The 21,006-nt window shown below is 39.9% G+C and overlaps 1 protein-coding gene across 2 annotated transcripts in view; it reads right to left on the bottom strand.

Annotated features, from left to right (window-relative positions):
• LOC124781950 (E3 ubiquitin-protein ligase RNF123-like) overlaps positions 1-21,006 on the bottom strand; it is a 162,549-nt gene that overhangs the window by 63,747 nt on the left and 77,796 nt on the right. The window contains exons 11-12 of one of the 2 annotated variants that reach the window (XM_047253902.1): positions 6,283-6,571; positions 1,428-1,702 (exon numbers count right to left, since the gene is read on the bottom strand). In XM_047253902.1, the coding sequence (XP_047109858.1) occupies positions 1,428-1,702; positions 6,283-6,571 (564 nt within the window). The remainder of the gene's footprint in view (positions 1-1,427; positions 1,703-6,282; positions 6,572-21,006) is intronic. The other variant, XM_047253903.1, reaches the window with a different exon arrangement.

Genomic DNA, 21,006 nt, shown 5'->3' with positions numbered 1-21,006 from the left:
AATTAATATGCAAATATTGCTTCCCTTCACAAAGCCAGAGATAACTTCATGAAGAAATATTTATCTCAAGAAGCTAGCAGAAGGTCTTATGAAAGAACAACTCATATCTAGAACTCCCCTCAAATTGTTACCAGCCAATCGCTCATTATTTCTTATATAGTTTTTGCTAAAGCATTGACTACCAATAATCAGTGAAAAAACATGGGATGTGTATCCTTTGTGGACATCAAAAAAATTCATCCCCATGAATTAAATGTGATAGATGTAATAACTTAGCTTGGAAATGGATACTGATAAACTAATTGTTTGTGGAACGTGTTATGAAAGTGAACGTATGACAGAATAATAGGGTAAATAGTTGTTAGAAGAACTAAAAGAGCAAAAGCTTTTGTTATAAATGTTGAAGACAGTGAAAGTGAACTGCTTTCTTCGATAAATGTAACAGCTTCTTCAGCACAGGCTTGTTTTTATTGACAAATGTACATGTTAAAATTTTACAACACGTGCCAGATCATTGGACAACAACTGCTGGAAGGTTAACATTTAAGCTGGAAGTAATAAAGTTATTGTTTAATCATTTGCTTTTGAACATTATTTTTTGCACAAAAAACGATTTTTTTTTCTTTGCAGGGACCAAATAGCACTTCTGATCTGTTTCCTATTTAGTCTGTTTTACACACAACTCTCTCTCTCTCTCTCTCTCTTTTACACGAGATTTAGGGCATGCAACTGCAGAAATACTATTTCTTCTCACAGAAATACTATTTCTTCTCATAAAGTGTCAGCTACATATCTTTTGGCAATCTATCAGCTATATACCTTCCAGACATCTTTCAAGTGAGCTGACAGGCAGTGAATGAATGAATCTTTCCTTACACTGTGAAAACTCGTTTTTTATACAACGGAACGACACTAGAGGGGACAGATGGAAGACAAAGGAAAAGATCTAATTTGGAAAATATGATCCAGCCTCATGGAGCACAAAGGCCCGACCTGAAAAAGGTGCACAGCAATGAAAGCACCTGCTACATTTATTTTTCTATCTGGTTATTTGCAGCACTCTAATGCAAAAATCCACAAAAGTAAGTCTAATGCAATAAGTAATATTTTGTTTCTTGTTTCATTTCACAAACCATAATTGCTGGACTAATTCACTACATATGACTAACAAGAGGAGGAAAGTAGTGCATGATTTTTTCCCTAAAGGTAATGATAACATAAGTTTTCTGTTAGAGCAAATGACGGGTACTTGATATTCCTCATGTAACTTCATTTCATGGACAAATTAAATGTATTTTGGGTAGACTAGAGTAAACAAAGCCTGAAGATAGTTACAGAAACTGCACTTATGTAATGTTAAGTCAAAGGACACCACAAATAAGAACCAAGAACTGCTGATTCATTCTGAAGCTTGACTGAAATCTTACCTTCACTATTTGCTTATGGGCTCCAAGATGATAAAACAGGACTAATCCATCCAGCAGTTCAATTAATGATTCCATTGGATTAGCATTTCCATTACCCCTGGAAACATTAAGACTCTCTTGCTCTCTTGTAAATAACACTGGCATTCTGTCTGTAAGTGCTGGCCCTGAAGCAGTTTGCTGGTGAGTTATGAGTCGTGCTAGGGCTGGTATCATGAAGGGTGAATTTCCTTCTGAGAATCGTGATTGTAATGGAACAGAACTTCTCCCAGCTACTGCTAAGTGGAAAGAGAAATTTCATGAAATCATCAACTTGCAATGCAGCAGAAAAGAAAATTGGTTAAATACACAAAAATATGTTTATGACTGACAGCTGCTACATAAAATACATAAAGGAGACAAGAGTCACAATGCTAACAAGGGAACCTCCCCATCGCACCCCCCCTCAGATTTAGTTATAAGTTGGCACAGTGGATAGGCCTTGAAAAACTGAACATAGATCAATCGAGAAAACAGGAAGAAGTTGTGTGGAAATATTTAGAAAAATAAGCAAAATATACAAACTGAGTAGTCCATGCGCCAGATAGGCAACATCAAGGATAGAGTGAACTCAATAGCACCATGGTCCCGTGGTTAGCGTGAGCAGCTGTGGATCGAGAGGTCCTTGGTTCAAGTCTTCTCTCGAGTGAAAAGTTTACGTTCATTATTTTCGCAAAGTTATGATCTGTCCGTTCATTCATTGACGTCTCTGTTCACTGTAGTAAGTGTAGTGCCTGTGTTTTGCGAAAATAATTGTCTTAAAATAAAAAATTGAACTTTTCACTTGAGGGAAGACTTGAACCATGGACCTCTCGTTCGGCAGCTGCTCACGCTAACCACGGGACCACAACACTCCTGAGCTTACACTCTCCTTGATGTTGCATATCATGCGCATGGACTACTCAGTTCGTACATTTTGATTATTTTTTTCATAGTTCCACACAACTTCTTCCAGTTTTCTCGATTGATCTGTGTTCAGTTTTTCAAGGCCTATCCACTGTACCAACTTATAACTAAATCTGAGGGGGGTATGATGGGGAGGTTCCCCTGTAAGAACTGCCTAAACATGTGGTAATACAAGATATGGACCAACTTATAAGCCAGAATAAACCCAGCCCCTAAAACCTCACTTCGAAACTATAGACAAAGAGAAGTTATATATGCTGGTGGTGTTGAAGTCGCTGGAGAGAAGCACAAATCTGACAAGGATTGGAAAGAAAACAAGCCACCTGTAATAACTTAGGAAAACCCAGAAACAAAATGTTTGTGTAACTGGGAAGGAATTTGGACCGCATTTCTCGCAAATGTAAGTCCAATGTTTTAGTTCACTTGGCAAATCATAAGACACCTCTGTCCAGCAAGAAATAAATTATTAACTAGGGAGGTGATGGATAAATAATATGTACACCCACTTCCTAACAGGCCTGTTTACTTATGGGGATTGATGCATATAACATCTTAATTGCGTTCAACGGGAAATTTTACTGCTCCACACATCAAAAATTTTCTTTAACTGAAACATGTTGGTCAAAGGTAAAGATCTTTAATTATTTCCCAATATTACTCAAAAGTATGATTGTTAAGGCCACATGGAAATTAAAAAATTTTGGATCCATGTCTAGTCTGTTATACTGTTGCCCTAAGTTGCATAAAGGATTATGTGGATAATTTTCAGGTAAGATCTGTCCATGTGCAAATGAATAAAAGAAGGTGTTCATGCCTTTCAACACATAAATACATTCGGTATGAAAAAACTGGTTCGATTCAGTTGCACATGGATAGACCTATACTGAAAATTATCAACATAAAGTATTTTTTCTTTTTTTTATGCATTAGGAATGTGTCCTGAAAGTTAGGCTGTACCTATCTGCTACACCCTGTACACAATTCAATAGAAAATTTTGAATGTTTAGTAGGATGATTGATGTGTGTGTGTGTAACATACTGAACACAGTTACATATAAATCACTGCATGTATATGGGTGAGAGGGAAAAAAACCCTTAAAAAATCATGTAAATGGTCGGCTTATGGTCATTTTCTCACAGAAAAGACGTCTATAATTATTAAACTGAATCATTGCACAGCACAGTGAGAGATTGCTAACAGCTATCTGAGTCCACCAAAATATGGAAATTGTTTACTAAAGTCTACTCTTTCATTTACAACAGTTAAATCAAATGTGGGCATACTTCTCCTGAAGAGGATTCATGTGAAGGATATCTCACAACTAAAACAATATAGAAAACATCAAGAAAGTACACAACACTTCCGTGGAAAATCAGCAATTAGCAGTCTATGATATAGGTGACACAATAGCTTAATGCAAGAAAGATGTCATATTTGGTAATGCTGATTAAAAGCGTCTGCAAAAATGAAATTCTCAATTATATTTGCAGTGTTTCAAAAACAATCCAACTGATTTTGTGCAGTAATTTGCTACAGTGGATAGATATGGAGCTATTACTTCACAACAAAAACAGAACAGCAACCAGAACAGTAAGTGGAAGCCAATGGCAGTCCATCAAAACCAATTAAAACTATTCCATTTGTCAGAAACAATGACTGAGTTTTGTGGGATTCAAATGGAACCTTCTCACTGATTAACTTGAAAAGAATAAAATGATATCTGGTGAATACTATACACAACTTATATGCCAACTGGATGAAAAAGTATGTGAGAAGAAATCTGAACCGCATAGAAAAGCAGTCTTTCATCAAGACATTGCATCTACCCAAGAAGGGACTCTGGCATATGAGATAATGAGGAGCAATGCTTTTCTGGGTCACGCACCTTATTTAACCTCATCTGACTTTATCCGCCATTACCACAGCTAAAGAAATTTGTGGCTGATAAGGATTTTACAGTAAACGAGAGATTTATGGGATCTTTGCTTATTTCCTCAAGGAAGGAATCTAATCACTTAAAAATTGTTTGACAAATGACACTGATGTAAAAAGGGAACTCACTCACTATAGCTTTGCAATGGAAGGGCATTTCTTGGAAATCCTAGAATTATAGAATTTTTTTGTCCAGTGAAACTACTGAATGATGCGTAAAGCACTGAAGTGATGAGGGCCTACAAAGAATTTAATGCTTTGAATACTTTTATTTACTACAATGCCTCTGGGGTTGTACAAAATTCAGCATTAAACATAGAACAAATCATGAAGAAACCATCAGGAAAATGCAGTGTGAAGCAGAACAATGCACAAATTTGAAATTAATAGGGTCCATTTCAAATAATGGGAATTCCTGTTGTGTCTGACGTAGTCTCAAAAGTTATAGCAAAATGTTGTTTTCCTTCTCCTTCCAAATTTCATGGCAATGTGTGAAGTCTCATTCCCATCCATGGCCAGAATACGCAATGTGCATCATTCCTGTGCCTATATCTGCGTATGTATGCTACAAATTGCTACAGAGAGGAACCAGAAGGTACTTAGCTTTGTACCACATGTGAGTTTCTTTGCCTTCCATATGCATATCAATTGCTGAATGAAATGACTGCATACATGCTCCTGGGTACACTGTAATTAGTCTAATCCTGTCTTAACAGTCTCTGTGGGAGCGATATGTAGTGGACTGAAGTATACCTCAGGTTCTTCACTTAATACTGGTTCTTTAAACCTTGTAAATACGTTTTTATGGGTTAATTGGTGTCTGTATGCAAGTGATGTCCAATTCAGTTCTTTTAGCATTTCTGTCCAACACTTGTTAAAGAGTTTTGATAAGGTTTGTTAGCATTTCTTTGATTCATAAAACATTGTTAAATAATCTTCATCCCTGTACCAAAGACATAAGCTCTGTAATAATCTATGAAAGATTCAAGATCTAATCACTGGACTGGAAAAGACACACAGCTAACAGTCCATGTGCCATCTTCACCAGCTTTCTTTTTAACTTCCACAGGAATCTCTAAACAAAGATGACTGTTCAAAAAGTTACAGACCTGATGAATCACAGCAAAAGCCGTATCAAAAGATATAGAAACAAAAAAAAAATTATTTAGTTTATCTCCAAAGCCAACTTCACTCAACTATAAAAATTGGAAAAAGTTAATCAGAACTTGTGAATTGCTGTAAATTTATGTAGTACTGGCATAACTTTGTTGATCATTATGGATGGCTAATTTCTGACATCAGAAATGTGCAGTGCTATCAAACATCACCATAACTTCAGAGGACCTGCAACTCATTTCCTACACACAGAACTCTTGGCCAATGACTTCCAACAATCCTGAACCTACTAAACATTAAGACCTCTCAGCCAACTAGCCTGAGAAGCATAATGATTGTCTTTTGACTCAAATACATTATTTTCATCGTTCATTCATTTTTTTCACCAATAGCACTTCCCTGCCAGTGCTGCCTTCTATTTGGGCTTCTCACATTTAGCATCCCAAAAACTGACAAGGAGATTACCTGATATCACTGCGAGCCTATCAGACACAAGTATGACATTCTGCATGCACTGTGAATCTCTCCGATAGTCAACTTTTACATGGATTTAGCGAGTCCAGCCTAGAGCTCCCAACTATGTTCAAAGTGAGCTCCCCTTGTCCAGAGGGCCTAGAAATGTGTCTCATGGAAACTCTAATGGATGTTTGAGCTTGCCATGCTGACATCTAAGATCGCATTCCAAGGGGCATCTGCCCATCAGAAGAGAATAAAATATGCACAAAATCAGAGCCCCAATTAAAATCCTAACCTGATAACTGCTCCCTCAAATGCTCATCCCTGACAATTGCAACTTAGCACTTAGCAACAGTTCACAATATCTCTTTAGGATTACAATAGCAAAAGGAAAGAGGTACCACATACCTGTACCTCCGGCACGTTCTGGTGCAACAAGAGGTATGCTGGCAACAACTCTGTGTTCTTCACCAAGAACTCTTGACAGATCCGCTCGCAGTGTTTTGTTCAGGTGAGACAAAACACCTCCAAGGCGATCAATGCTGAAATAATTGATACTTCCATCATAAAATATTGTTGATGGTATGTAAACATTTCCCTGACCAATTTCATTGCTCCAAAGTATCCTGAAGGTAACTAGCAACCGATGGAAGCAACAAAGAGAAACTGGAAGTGGTGTTTGCAGAAGTGGAAGTGTCTGAAAAACAAAATAAATTTTACACACATTGAATCATAGCAAAGTGGACTTACTTCACCTGCCACTATTCTATTCCAGTCAAATAACTAAATTTTTCTTTGTTTTTCACATCTGACTCTTATTTATGCACATAATATGCAGTGCACACTCAAAATTGCTAAATTTTTATTTCTGTAATATTTTATGTAATCTTATTATGTGTCTCATAAAATTCAACTTGCTAATTGCAATAGCATTGTTAGTTTTCAGTACAACAAATTCCTTTGAGATAAATTAGAAATTGAAGTTGCCCCATTAGCATATGACTACTAAAATAGTGAGAGATAATCAGTAGACATGAGAGGATTGGAACTATCCACTAAAAAGCCACGTTCATTCTTTCCAGTAACCACTTTCATTTTACCGAAAGCTAATTAACTTTTACAATGAAAGTCTGACGACTCCCAAATTTGACATTTGAGCCATTATGCTTGTTTGATAGCAAGATCTGATATACTTAGATTGCCCTAAATTTTCTGAGACATATACCACTCTCCATTATTGAATTAAGTTCCTAATTAAGAATTCGCATAATTGGCAAAAATTTTGAACATGGTACCTTCGCATGGAAGTAGGGAATTCACTGTGGAGGCATATAAATTTCCTGTAATTGACACTGACAGAGTGAATCAACAGCCGCATCGAGCGCTAATGTAGAGGACAGCTGAGTTCCGTGGTTCCACCAGCGAAGGCACTGCCGCCAAGAAGTTTGATCCAACTGTCAACTTGATTCTGACATGTACACGGAATACTCTCAGCACCCTATACACTGCACAACAAAGAAAGTTTTTGTCAGTCTTCAATGACTTACCTGAGGCTGACTGACAGGCGTCCAGTTGAAATATTGTGGGATACACTGAATGCAGACGGGCTGCAAGCCCAAAATTTGTTTGAACATTCAGTTCACCAGAAAAATTTTAAAATTCAGAAGTACAGGCTCAGTAATCGGCATAACACCACTATGAAGTAAAGCAAGTGATTCCTCTGTTCATAGGTCATACACAATAATACCTATGCACCAGAACACATATGTGCATAAACTACTGTCACATTGTTATTTTCAACTAAAGAATTTTGGTTAGTGGATAATTACTAGGACAGTGTGGGTAGCCATCTTGGTGAATTATAAAGTAGTGTTAAGAGGCAAACAAAATTAGTAAAGACAACAATGCAGAATAGGTTCTACGAGCTGCTGCTGAGTGTTGCTTTCCTTTATAATGTCCGGACATAAGGGTACTGTACTCGACTGATTGATGATGATGTTATATATGGAAATTAAAGAGGCACTGGTGAACTGATAAGTAAAGTATTTCCAATTTTTAAAGACTGGTCATTGCTCGATAGTGTACTGAAAAAAATAAATGTGTACACTATTGAATCTGAAACTTCATGGTGTTGCATCCATTGTGTTGAACATAATTAGAATATCCTAACTTTTTTTTTCAGTTTGAGACCACTACTGAGGAAGAAGAGACGACAACCAAGTAAGTACACTTATAACGCGCATTTAAATGTTCAATTTTGTATGTTACAGGTTAATTAATTTTATTTGAAAAACAGAAGTTAGTTGTTAAATAATACTGATTTGTATGCATTTTGTAAGCCCAACAATGCACTAAAATATGAGAAACTGATAAGTTCAGAGGATATGCATCATATGAACATATGCAATACAAAAAAACCTCATATGTTCATACGTGCATTAATGTGTGAAATATCAAACTTTGGCTCAAACGTACGCACGCGCACGCGCACGCGCGCCCGCCCACACACACACACACACACACACACACACACACACACACTGCTGGGCATTAAAACTGCAACATCATGAAGCATAGAAAGTAACAAATTTTACTTATTGTGCATAGACAGTAAAATACAAAGAATACATTACTGACTTTGTAGGCAATCTGAAGGTATACAGGGTATGAAATTTAGTACACTGGCTGTGTGCACTCCTGGCCCGCGTATAATGTGAGGGCGCCACTGTGGAGCACGTGATCCCAGCGGCCAATAGCAACGTACCGTATCTTGTATTTAAGCGCCTGCCTCTCATTCAGCATGGCGTGAGTCCCTCAATATCTCGCTTACAGATATCATGTTTACTTTGCTTATTTCTGTGTACTAGTGGACGTTGTTGATTTTGTGAGGTATTTGCTTGTGACTCCATTGCTTCTTGCATGTTGTTCTTGGTGTCTTGCTCGGTTGTCTGTCGTCGTGCATGTCCATCCTTTCCCATTCGTTAATCTTGTTTGTTTGCGGGCCACTCCCATTCGGTCCCGCTGCGCTTTCATTCACAGGCACCCCATGACCGGAACGGTTGAGGTTACATCATTTTGGCGACGAGGTAAACGGTGGTAGTTGTTAGCATGGAGGTGAAGTTGGTCTGTCTTCTGGGGCAAGACCAGCAGCTCATGCAGCAGCAGCAGCTCCAGTTACACATATTACGGCAGTCACTGCGGTTGCTAACGGACAAAGTTGATGCAAGGGACGCACTACCACAACAGCACCCGAGTCCTCGGGTGTCCGATGCTTTCCCACGTCCACCATCGTTCACCCCATTTAATGACACTAAAGAAGATTGGGAAACATACTTACATCGGCTGGAACAACATTTCATGGCTTTTCAAGTCACGGATGACTCCTTGCAGCAGTTGTTGTTTTTGTCTTGGGCCTCCCCAGACACGCTCTTTCTTCTTTGCAAGTTCGCACCACTGTCTGATATTGTGGCTCTCTCTTTCCAGGAGATATGCCTTTTGCTGACAAACTATTATTCACAATGCTACCATGTGGTCGCCTCTCGGCTGGGTCTGGATGACATCTTGGTCACTGGGAGTTCCTGCCAGGAACATCTGCAAAACCTCAGCACCTTATTTAACACTCTGCAATCTGCAGGTTTACGCTGTCGGCTGGACAAGTGTTGTTTTTTTCAACCGGAAGTGGAATACTTAGGCCACTGGCTTAACACAGATGGCATCTGCCCTTCGGATCGTAATGTCGTGGCCAATGAGGCCCTTCCTCGCCCCAAGAACTTGCCTGAACGTCAGGTGTATTTGGGCAAGGTTACTTATTACTTAAAGTTCTTACCCCAGGCTGCCTCCATTGCTCAACCCCTCAATCACTCGCGTCGCAAAGGTGTACCTTTTGACTGGACTCCTGCCTGTGGCCAGGCTTTTCTCCGTTTAAAGACAAAGCAGAAAACCGCCCCTTGCCTTTTCCCTTCTCTCCGGACTACCCCTTGGTTGTGACGGCTAATGCACCAGCATACGGCATTGGGGCCGTCCACACGCATCGGAATGCTGATGGCTCAGAACAGCCCATCACTCATGCATCTAAGACATTGACTCCAGCACAACAGAACTACTCCCAGATTGAAAAGGAGGCCCTGGTGACAGTGTTCGCCATCCAAAAATTTCACACCTATCTCTTTGGGGCTAAGTTCACCCTACTGATGGACCATAAACCCTTAGTTACACTTTTCGGACCCTACTCTCACCTTCCAAAGTGTATGGCTCAACATCCTTAGCACTGGGCGCTATTTTTACGGAATTACGCTTACACCATCCAGTATAAGCCACCCCCCAACATGCTAATGTGGGCATCTTGTCATGTCTCTCAGCAGGCCCTGATCCTGCTTTTGACCGACAGGAGATCCTCTGCTTTCACACTGATTCCGTCCGCCAGGATGCGCTGGACGGTCTGCCTCTTACGCCTGCTCACATTGCCACAGTTACACGCCGTGACCCTATCTTGCAGCAGGTTCTCTGCTAAGTGGTCCACAGGTGGCCCTCCTATATTACTCGTCGGATGCGGACTGACTTCAGCCCTTGGCGCCACCAGTCCCACAGGCTCTCCGTGGTTGATGATGTCCTTCTGTTGGCCAAGGAGTCGGGTGCCCATCGGGTGGTCGTCCCTCCGGATTTGCGGCATCAAGTGCTCAGTTTGTTACACCGCAGGCACTGGGGTATGTCCCGCATGAAACTTTCGGCTCGCCGGCACGTGTATTGGCCTGACATTGATGGCGATATTGACCACCTGGTCCACTCGTGCACTGTGTGTGCGCGTCACCAGGCAAGAACCCCCTCAGTCATTCACACCCTGTCCTGTGCCTCGCCGGCCCTGGGATTGCATCAGTCTCAATTTTGCAGGCCCGTTTTTGGGGTCCATGTGGTTACCTGTTATTGATGCCTACTCCCAACACCCATGTCGTCTGCATGATGTCCACCACCAAGGAGGCCACACTCAGGCCCTCGCCCAGGTTCTTGCCACTGAGGGCCTGCCTCACACATTGGTCTCCCATAATGACCCCCAATTCACAGCATTCTCCTTCCATGATATCTATCAGGCCAACGGTATCAAACATATCCATAGCCCACCTTTCCAACCTTCCTCCAAGGGCGTGGCTTGTCCGCATATTTAAACAATAGTTGACGCAGGCCGTCGAAACATCTCCAACCACGTCGGCCCTCACACCGTTCTTGAGCACCTATTGCACCGTGCTGAATGACAGACGTAGTCCGGCAGAGCTCCTCCATGGAGGACAGCTGCGGACCCTGCTCCATTTGCGGATGCCATCCCCCTCCTGGCCTCGCTCCCGGCGCGGCCGTGTGGGCCCACGTGTACGGGAGCAAGGCGAGCTGGACGCCCGCCGTGGTCATCGCAGCCCATGAGTGGCATGTGACGTCAGTGCAGACATCGAAAGGGTTGGAGGGCCGCCATCATAACCAGCTCCGCTCACTTACCCCTGCAGGACTTCCACTGCCGCCGCCACCTCCTCCTCGTCTGCTACCTGCTTCAGAAACAAACGTGGTCCTCGAGCCACCGCCACTGCCCCCCGTTGCTGCCTCCCCGCAATCCTGCCACTGGCCCTCCCTGCCCCCAGGGTTGGCCATCCTGGACACCTCGGACATCCCTTCCTCCGTCGTGCTGTAAGCCATGGCTGCACGCGCTCCTGGCTCGCTTATCATGTGAGGGCGCCACTGTGGAGCATGTGGTCCCAGGGGCCAATAGCGACTTACCCTATCATGTATTTAAGCGCCTGCCTTTCACTCAGTGAGGCAGTGTAATATTATAAAATCTATTAAACAATGAGTATGAAGTTGGGAAGATAATATAACTACAATTTTAGCACTGCAATTCCGACTGGCATTTCATTTGTCTTTTGTTTAACTAACATTGATCAACATTTATGAAATTAACAGTAAATATCACAGCATTACATTTTTTTGTTATTTAATAATGAACTGTTAAGCTGGTTAATATGTGGGAGGAGGAGATTTTGTGTGTTTGTGTGTGTGTGTGTGTGTGTGTAGTAGAAGGCCAAAGAGAGTGTTGAGTAGGTGTGCCAATGTGGGAGAGCAAAAGCGAGTGAGAGAGAGAGGAGGGGAAAGGATCTCTCCCCCCTCCCTCTCAGTGTAATTTTGGAAGAATGGTTTATTTGCTAAATCTGTTTGTTCATTTAAAATGGTGTGGGGAGACTTATTCTTATGAGCAAAAATATCTGATTGTTCCAGGAGACCCATTTTTATTCCTTTGTCTACAATGGGTAGGATATGGAGATTTGTTTTGATGTTTGTAACTTTAATGTTTTATGCCAGGCAGGCAGCAAAAGTAAATCTACTTAAATTTTTTTAAAATGTAGTGCATCTGCGTGTTCTTTGTATCGAATTTCAAAGTTTCATCCTGTTTGTCCTACATAGTAGCAGGAAAAACTGTCACAGGTTAATTTATGTATGCCAGGTTTTTGAAAAGGTGGTTTGGCTGTTTTGGTGTTATAAACTACATTTTTTTTATTCTGTTGGTTGTGTGGTAACTTATTTTGATTCTCTGTGGTTCAGACAGTTTTGCGAGTTGGTACGAGATGTTACTGAGGAATTACATGGAAATGTATTTAACTTCATTTGCTATTGATGACTATGTTGTTGATGCTGTTTATATGGTTTTTATATTTTCACCTAATTTCTCAACTGTGGATGGTTCATAAGCATTGTTGTGGGCTATTGTTTTTAAAATGTTTAATTCTTTGCTTTTTACATCATGTTCAGAATGAGTTTTGTTTACACAGTTGACTGCTGATCTAAAAAATGCTAATATGTGTTGATGTGTTATTTATAATGACATTTATTGTTATGATAGGTTATGTTTAGGCCAAGAAAATTAATTCCTTGTTGTGTTTGGTGTTCAACTGTAAATCAGCAGGAGCAGCCAAAAGTACATGTGAAATCACATGGATCAAAAATGAAATCAGATCTCATTATAAACACAGAGACTTACTTAACAAAGACACGTACAGGCTGCACCTAGAATTAAGCAACTATCTTATGCTATCCCAACCTGTAAAATTCTTAGATGTAGTTCAACAATCTGTGGATAAAGAAATACTAAAAATCTCATCCAAACAAAAGAGAAAGCTGTCTGTCGTTGTAGCTAAGAAGTCCACCAGCACTCAGTATAACTCACGTGCTGAACAACAAATTCTCTGACAGAGTAGTGAACACAATTAACATTAACTTCTACAACACATAACTTAATTTGCTAAATAAAGGACTCTAACATAATATTGCCACCAAACTTGATGAAAACACAGTTAAAGATCTAATTACTAACACTAAAATAACCTGTCTATCAGTAAAATTGAGTCAAAATGAACAAAATGCTGCAGCACGATGCAAATAAAATAATAAAGAAATACCTAAAAATACAAAAACTGCAGAGAAACACACACAATGAAGCTACAACACTGAATCAAATCAATAAAAAAACAAGCTAACAATAATCCCATTGTTGTTAAGGCAGACAAAAACAATACAGCTGTAATAATGTATGAATTAGATCCTATTAATAAAACATTAGAAGTTTTTCAAAAATAACAACACAATTGAATTAGAATCTGATCCCACTTCCAAATTCCAAGCTAAAATAAAAAAACTGATAAAAACTGTAATTTCCTCCTAACATCCTCTGAAGCTAAACACTGCATAACAATGAACCTTACAGCTCCAAAGCTCTAATAACAGCTCAAGTTTCATCAACAAGACCAGCCAATACGCCCATTAATCAACTCAATAAACAGTCCTGGGTACATATTAAATAAAAAAATTCATAAAATCCTTAGCAAAGGATACACATTTACAACCAACTACTCAGTAAACAGTAGTTATGAATTGATTAACAGCATCAATTACGTCACCATACCAAGTACAGCAAAGTTTACAACCCTTGACATAGTCAACCTCTACACCAATATACCCATAACACAAACACAATGTATTATCAAAGACAACTTGTTGCAACACAAAGTTAAGTGATGTAGAAATATATGACCTACTTTTCCATTAATAACAAAATCTATACTCAGAAGGATGGCAGCTGACATTTACATTAATAATCTAGAAACCAAATTTTTCAAAGCAAACAAAATTGAAAACGACAGGATCATTTATTAGAAATGTTATGTCAATGATACCTTGATACTTTGCAATGGTGCAACCACTGAAATAGGAAGCTTAGCTGATAAAATTAATAATATTCACCCAAAAATACAATTTACGGTTGAACAACAAACGCAACAAGGAATTAATTTTCTTTCCCTGAACATGAAATGCCAAATTTATAGAAAACTAGCCACATCAGATGACATTATAAACAACACATCATGCAACCCAAATCAACATAATTTAGCATTTTTTAGATCAGAGCTCAACCGTGTAATCAAAATTCATGCTGAACACTATGTAAAAATCAAAGCACTAAACATTTTAAAAATAATAGCGAACAACAATGCTTATGACCCATCCAATGTTGACAAACTACGTGGAAAGATAAAAACCAAACAAACACCATCAACAACAAAGTCCTCAGTAGCACATCTCCATGTAGCATATCTCCATGCCATTCCTCAGTAACATATCACAACTTAAAAAACTGTTTAAACCACACAGATTCAAAATAAGTTACCACACAACCAACAGAAAAAAAGTTCATAAAATGAAAACAGCCAAACCACCTTTTCAAAACTTTGGAATATATGCATTAACCTGCAACAGCTGCTCTTGCTACTACATAAGACAAACAGGACGAAACTTTGAAATTCAATACAAAGAACACACAGGCGCACTATGTTAAAAAAATTTAGGTAAATATAATTTTGCAGCCCACCTAGCACAAAACAGTCATTCAGTTACAAACATCAAAATAAACCTCCATATCCTACCACTGCAGACAAAAGAATAAAAATGGATCTCATGGAACAATAAGAGTAAGCTTCCTCAAACCATCTTAAATGACCAAACAGATTTAGAAAATAACCCATTCTTCAAAAATTTCAAAGAATCATTACACTTGAAAAATCACATAACTAAAAAACAACCTCCCCCCCCCCCCACACACACACACACACACACACACATTGGCACACGTACCTAACATTCTCTTTGACCTTCTACTACACACACACACACACACACACACACACACACACACACACATCTCCTGATCCCACATACCAAACAGCTTAACAGTTCATTACTAAATAACAAAAGAAAAAAAATGTAATGCTGTGATGTTTATAGTTAATTTCATAAATGTTGATCAATGTTAGTTAAACAAAAGACAAATGAAATGTCAACTGAATTACACTGCTAAAATTGTAGTTGTATTATCTTCCTAACTCCAAACTCATTATTTAATAGATTTTATAAATAGCACATGTCAGTCTTGCCATATTACTACATGTTATTTTACAATAGAGAAATAGGTACATACTTATAGATGCCAGTGTGTATTACAAGAGCTGAAGAAGGAGACACTCTGTCCTAAAACCAACTCTTGGCATAACTTTAGTCATACTCTCTGGTTATTTACAGAAAGCTGGCTAAAGCCTGAAATAAGTTCTGCAGAAATTTTTACGAAGTCTCAGGCGGTGTTCAGGAAAGATAGATTAGGCAGAATTGGTGGTGGAGTGTTTGTGTCTGTCAGTAGCGGTTTATCTTATAGTGAAGTCGAAGTAGATACTCAGTGCGAATTGGGATGGGTGGAGGTTATACTTAACAGCCGAACTAAGTTAATAATTGGCTCCTCCTACCGACCCCCAGACTCCGATGATATAGTTGCTGAACAGTTCAGAGAAAATTTGAGTCTCGTAACAAATAAATACCCCACTCATACGGTTATAGTTGGTGGGGACTTCAACCTTCCCACGATATGTTGGCAAAAATACTTGTTCAAAACCGGTGGTAGGCAGAAAACATCTTCCGAGATTGTCCTAAATGCTTTCTCCGAAAATTATTTCGAGCAGTTAGTCCACGAACCCACTCGAATTGTAAATGGTTGCGAAAACACACTTGACCTCTTAGCCACAAACAATCCAGAGCTGATAAAGAGCATACAGGGGTTAGTGATCACAAGGTCGTTGTAGCTAGGCTCAATACCGTTTCTTCCAAATCCACCAGAAACAAACGCAAAATAATTTTATTTAAAAAAGCGGATTAAGTGTCACTAGAAGCCTTCCTAAGAGACAATCTCCATTCCTTCCGAACTGACTATGCAAATGGAGATGAGATGTGGCTCAAATTCAAAGATATAGTAGCAACAGCAATTGAGAGATTCATACCTCATAAATTGGTGAGAGATGGAACTGATCCCCCATGGTACACAAAACAGGTCCGAACTCTATTGCAGAGGCAACGGAAAAAGCATGCGAAGTTCAGAAGAACGCGAAACCCCGAAGATTGGCTAAAATTTACAGACGCGCGAAATTTGGCACGGACTTCAATGCGAGATGCCTTTAATAGGTTCCACAACGAAACATTGTCTCGAAATTTGGTAGAAAATCCGAAGAAATTCTGATTGTATGTAAAGTACACAAGCGGCAAGACGCAGTCAATACCTTCGCTGCGTGGTGCCGATAGTACTGTTACTGACGACTGTGCCGCTAAAGCGGAGTTATTGAACGCGGTTTTCCGAAATTCCTTCACCAGGGAAGATGAAAGGAATATTCCAGAATTTGAAACACGAACAGCTGCTAGCATGAGTTTCTTAGAAGTAGATACCTTAGGGGTTGCGAAGCAATTCAAATCGCTTGATACGGCCAAGTCTTCAGGTCCAGATTGTATACCGATTAGGTTCCTTTCAGATTACGCTGATACAATAGCTCCCTGCTTAGCACTCATATACAACTGCTCGCTCATCGATAGATCTGTACCTACAAACTGGAAAATTGCGCAGGTCGCACCAGTGTTTAAGAAGGGTAGTAGGAGTAATCCATCTAACTACAGACCTATATCATTGACGTCGGTTTGCAGTAGGGTTTTGGAGCATATACTGTATTCAAACATTATGAATCACCTCGAAGGGAATGATCTATTGATACATAATCAGCATGGTTTCAGAAAACATCATTCTTGTGCAACGCAGCTAACTCTTCATTCGCACGAAGTAATGGTCGCTATTGACAGGGGATCTCAAGTTGATTCCGTATTTCTAGATTTCCGGAAAGCTTTTGACACCGTTCCTCACAAGTGACTTCTAATCAAGCTGCGGGACTATGGGGTATCGTCTCAGTTGTGCGACTGGATTCGTGATTCCTGTCAGGAAGGTCACAGTTCGTAGTAATAGATGGCAAATCATCGAGTAAAACTGAAGTGATATCAGGTGTTCCCCAGGGAAGCGTCCTGGGACCTCTGCTATTCCTGATCTATATAAATGACCTGGGAGACAATCTGAGCAGTTCTCTTAGGTTGTTCGCAGATGATGCTGTAATTTACCATCTAGTAAGGTCATCCGAAGACCAGTATCAGTTGCAAAGCGATTCAGAAAAGATTGCCGTATGGTGTGGCAGGTGGCAGTTGACGCTAAATAACAAAAAGTGTGAGGTGATCCACATGAGTTCCAAAAGAAATCCGTTGGAATTCGATTACTCGATAAATAGTACAATTCTCAAGGCTGTCAATTCAACTAAGTACCTGGGTGTTAAAATTACGAACAACTTCAGTTGGAAAGACCACATAGATAATATTGTGGGGAAGGCGAGCCAAAGGTTGCGTTTCATTGCCAGGACACTTAGAAGATGCAACAAGTCTACTAAAGAGACAGCTTACACTACACTCGTTCGTCCTCTGTTAGAATATTGCTGCGCGGTGTGGGATCCTTACCAGGTGGGATCGATGGAGGACATCGAAAGGGTGCAAAAAAGGGCAGCTCGTTTTGTATTATCACGTAGTAGGGGAGAGAGTGTGGCAGATATGATACGCGAATTGGAATGGAAGTCATTGAAGCAAAGACGTTTTTCGTCGCGGCGAGATCTATTTACGAAATTTCAGTCACCAACTTTCTCTTCCGAATGCGAAAATATTTTGTTGAGCCCAGCCTACATAAGTAGGAATGATCATCTAAATAAAATAAGAGAAATCAGAGCTCAAACAGAAAGGTTTAGGTGTTCGTTTTTCCCGCGCGCTGTTCGGGAGTGGAATGGTAGAGAGATAGTATGATTGTGGTTTGATGAACCCTCTGCCAAGCACTTAAATGTGAATTGCAGAGTAGTCATGTAGATGTAGATATAGATGTAGATGTGGAATATGATACCTGTGGCTAAATGTGTAAAGTGCATTATGTTGTCCAGAATACTGTGTACACCAATATTCAACCAAAGAATACTAAGGCAACAAAATCTATCTCATAATATGAATAATTCTTGCCACACTCAGTGCTTATCTGTTTCATTTATACATCTTGCTACAGCTACAAGACTCCCACATTGCTGCAGACAATTAATAAATATGTACCATCTGATGATAATTCACTGGGTGATTTGAAATCCGTAATGGAATTTTAAAAAAAATTGAAGAACAAACCACAGACGACTGGTTGCAATAATTTCAAGAAATCTTTATTCATCACAGACGCAGTGTTCCTTGTCCATAATAGATAAAAGCTTTATTTCCCTTTTCCCTCGTTCTCTCGTTTCTTCCTCCCTTCCCTTTCTGATGCCTAATTCAGTACTTCAACAGCATGCACTGACGATTCTTTATTCATTCTCTGTCAACCTAATCTTATTTTACAATACGATAGGATGCATTTCATGTAATTTTACTTTGTTATGCTTCCTTTTTATTCCACAGCCATTTTGAAGCTAATAAGATCCTGACCTACCACCCTACCCACAGACAAATGTTCCACCTGGCAGAAGGCCTCTGCCAATTGTCTGACTCCTCTATCTATAAACTCTACAACACTGATGCCTTCCCACAAGTCCAACAGAGCCTCCAATCCCTGCTTCAAATCTCAGGCTCTTCCCTCTCCCTGAATCTGTTTCCTCCTCACCCCTAAAGCCCGTATTACACGATGTGCCTAAACCATACACCTATGCACCAACGCCCCTGAAGTGCATACCTGTAACTACAGACTGGTTCACTTCCGACCTATTACACTATCCACGTGGGAGATACCTAGCGCGCATGCGCACCAGCAGACTTTATGCGCGAAAAGAAAATAGATGTTTTATGTCCTGATGTCTTGTAAAGTCGTTCGTTCTACCACGCACAACTCAAGGGTGACTGTATGATATACTGAAGCATCATACGTTCAAATTATTTGTGAACTCAAGGTTCCTATTTATAAAGAAATTGTTTTCTACCATTATATATCAAGTAATAGTTTTTCTCTAATGTAGGTTAGTACTGTTCTGAATTACAGATGCAACAGTTTTATATTACGACACTTGATTACACAGGTATATGTATATCGAAATTTACATTTATACAGCATATTGCACATGGAGGATCAACTTGCTTTTGGAGCTATTGCCCTGGCAGTGACAGTAAATCTTCGGATTAGGGCAGAGCGGCGACGAAATCGAAAAGTCAAATGTTGTTGAGTTCGACCCTGGCTGACAAGAAGGGTGGAAGGCAGGGAAATATATTCACTGTTAATGAAAGAACTGAGGCCTAAACATCCGCAAGAATTTCAAAACTTCGTTAGGATGGACATGGCCTGTTTCGAGAAGCTGCTGTCTATGATAGAAGATGGAAACAGAAAGTGTGACACAGTCATGAGTGAGGCTATATCACCTTCTAGAGAGTAAGAATCATATGGTTATGTTTTATGTTCATACCAGCCTAGATCACTAATAAAATACTGGTGAACGCTCTGTTATGTTGCTGGCTGGTTGTAACATTACATTTTCTGGCGAATGGGGAATCTTTTAGGAGTCTGGCTTTTAGCCACAGAATAGCACAGCACACCATTTCAAAAGTTGTTATGGATGTATGCACTGCAATTTGCAACACATTAAATGACCAATACTTAGGTGAGCTTGTGTTATTTTTCCAAGTTTGGACTATACTCACAATTTTACAGTCCTCGTCTGTCACACTGGGGCAAACTGCAAGGACTTTCTCCCTTTCACTGCCAGTTTCTCTTTTCTGGCATGTTGAAATCAAGCAAGAGGTGCAATTAAATCAAACCTGAACTTCCGTAAACTAAGGCATTATGATACAAATCGAAAATCACCGTATAACGTTATATGCATATTCCTCCGAAAGAAACGATTTCCGACTACCTTATTATGATACAGTGGGTCATACATACACCTTTCCTCTCTGTATGCCTGATTTCACATGCTCAATTCCTCTCTGCTCCATTTCATTTCTAGAATACGAAGCTATCAATACAAAAAATCATTTCACAAACAGCTAGTGTATAAGAGTCTACTGCAAAAAAAGTTTCTTTTCTGCATTTGTGAAACCTGTTTACTGAAAAAAATGCAGAAGATCCCCAACGCGAATAATCCCCAACACAAAAGTCTGAAATTAGCCACTAATAACCAAACAACAAGCAGAAAGCACCGTGGTACATCCTTCTGCGCATGCACGAACTATCACTGCCTACTGCGCGTGCGCGGATTGATGGCAGTTTAGAACTGTTCTCTATTCCTGCGTGCAGATAATGTGTCTGCTAATTTTTGTAGTTTCACCTGTTCTACCGCTAGATTGCTGTCGTGATATACCTGTACCGTTCGCGGTGGATCGTCATGTAATACCGGCTTAAGACACCCTGCATCCCACCTTTTGCATGCTCCCCAAAATCCACAAACCCAACAACACTGAAAACCCCATTGTAATAGGTTATTGTGCCCCAATGAAAGAATTTGGGCTCTCACTGACCAACACCTACAACCAATTGCCCACAATCTAGCTTTCCATGTCAAAGATACCAACCACTTCCTTCCTCAACTCTCCATTATCCCCACCCCTTTACTTTCTGGTTCCCTACTACCTCACTATTGATGCCACTTCCCTATATAACAACATATCTCATGACTATCGTCTGGCTGCTATTGAACACTACCTGTCCCAATGTCCTTCAGATTCCAAACCCACTGCCTCAATTCCTCATAC

This window comes from Schistocerca piceifrons, chromosome 1 (genome assembly GCF_021461385.2).
Source record: "Schistocerca piceifrons isolate TAMUIC-IGC-003096 chromosome 1, iqSchPice1.1, whole genome shotgun sequence".
Classification (NCBI taxonomy): Eukaryota; Metazoa; Arthropoda; class Insecta; order Orthoptera; family Acrididae; genus Schistocerca; species Schistocerca piceifrons.
The sequence above is the reverse complement of the archived record's forward strand: the minus strand, read 5'-3'. Positions and strand labels throughout refer to the sequence as shown.